The sequence below is a fragment of the Frankliniella occidentalis genome, unplaced genomic scaffold, assembly GCF_000697945.3.
Source record: "Frankliniella occidentalis isolate FOCC.00 unplaced genomic scaffold, Focc_3.1 Scaffold708, whole genome shotgun sequence".
Classification (NCBI taxonomy): domain Eukaryota; kingdom Metazoa; phylum Arthropoda; class Insecta; order Thysanoptera; family Thripidae; genus Frankliniella; species Frankliniella occidentalis.
Window position 1 is genome coordinate 22,437 of NW_026267820.1, and position 1,537 is coordinate 23,973.

General features: G+C 61.4%; 2 protein-coding genes across 3 annotated transcripts in view; both read right to left on the bottom strand.

Moving 5' to 3' along the window:
- LOC127751679 (LIM domain-binding protein 3-like) overlaps positions 1-1,531 on the bottom strand; it is a 6,498-nt gene extending 4,967 nt beyond the window's left edge. The window contains exon 1 of the mRNA XM_052275626.1: positions 1,206-1,531. Coding sequence (XP_052131586.1) covers positions 1,206-1,247 — 42 coding nt within the window. The 5' untranslated portion in view covers positions 1,248-1,531. The remainder of the gene's footprint in view (positions 1-1,205) is intronic.
- The window catches only part of LOC127751681 (uncharacterized), a 14,284-nt gene that overhangs the window by 8,852 nt on the left and 3,895 nt on the right, over positions 1-1,537 (bottom strand). The gene's annotated exons all lie outside the window — the stretch shown is intronic.

Here is a 1,537-nt window from a genome sequence, read left to right on the forward strand (position 1 = left end):
GCCAGCAGCGCACCGCTGGCTGACGAAACAGGTGAAGGGCCGGATGAGGCCCGACGGCGGCGGCTCGGTGACCCCGAGGGCGCTCGCGGAGGGCGCGAATGCACCGCAGGGCACGGAGGACGTCGATGTTGTTCAGCCGGGCCGGGAGGGCACGGCGGGACAGGCGACGAAGGGCACGACGGAGCAGTCCAGGGCGGGCACCACGGAGCAGGCCATGGAGGGCTCGGCGGGGCAGGCCATGACGGGCACCACGGAGCAGTCCAGAGAGGGCCCGACGCAGCTGTCCAGGGCGGGCACCACGTAGCGGGCCATGGAGGGCATGGCGGGGCAGGCGATGACGGGCACCACGGAGCAGGCCAGAGAGGGCACGACGCAGCTGTCCAGGGCGGGCACCACGTAGCAGGCCACGGAGGGCACCAGGGCGGAGGGCCGAGGAGATAGTATCCCGGCACGTTTGTGTACTGGGGCAGAGGATCGAAGCCCGGTGGAGGTCGATGATCGAACGCCCACGGAGGCGGCGGGCCGAAGCTGGCCGCCCTCTGGGAGAGGCAGGTAGACCTCCGAGGTGGACTCGGGGCCCTTGGAGGTGGACTAGAGGCCCTCCGAGGTGAGCTGTGGCACCTGTGAGGCGGGCCGTCCTGCCGCGACGGAGGAGCAGCCTCCACGCGCAACACTGATGGGACAGCGGAAAGCGTAGATCGCTCGAGCTCCCGAGGGCTCTCCTCGAAACGCCGCGCGATGGTGAGAAGGTCATCGACTGACGCGAACTTCTGGGCGGCTAGATGCTTCGAGATGTTGGGCCGAAACCGTGCCTGAATGGTACTCGCGATCTCAGCCTCGGAGAGAGCGCTGCGCTGCTTCTTGCCGACCCGCCATAGCATGTGTTCCATCGCTGTGACGAAGTCAATGACAGACTCGGAGTCGCCCTGTCTACGGCGAGCGATCGCAAGCCACATGTCAGCGACGGACACGTCCTGACGAAACCGGGCGATGAACTTCTCCTTGAAGGTGGTCCATAGCGCTGGGGTACGGCCGAAACGATCGAAATGTGTCTCCAAAAAAGTAAGAGCTGACCCTTCGACAGAGTGCTCCAACAGGGTGAACCAGTGGCGGGGGGAATGACCATACATAGCCCACAGTGCTTCTCGGGAGGCCAGGAAACGCGCCGGGTCAGCGTCATCATCGCCCCGAAATTTCGGCGCAACCTGGCACAATAGAGAACCGAGGAGGACCCCGAAGGACGCCATGCCGGGGCAGCGACGTGCACGCGCTCGCCGAGAGGAGAAACAGGGACGCCACAGCGAAAGAAACACGCCGACAGTGCAAAAAACTTAAAGCTAAAAAAAACTTAAAACTAAAAAACTTAAAAATAAAACGGAAATGAAGTGAGGGGGTAAAAGAAAAATGCACTAAAACGAACACAACACCTTAAAAAACCAACTGGCGGAGAGTTACTGACTTAAACATAAACAAACACAAGTGCTCGACATACACACCGGTAAGGAGCATTACTGCCTTAAACAAAAAACAAAGGTTC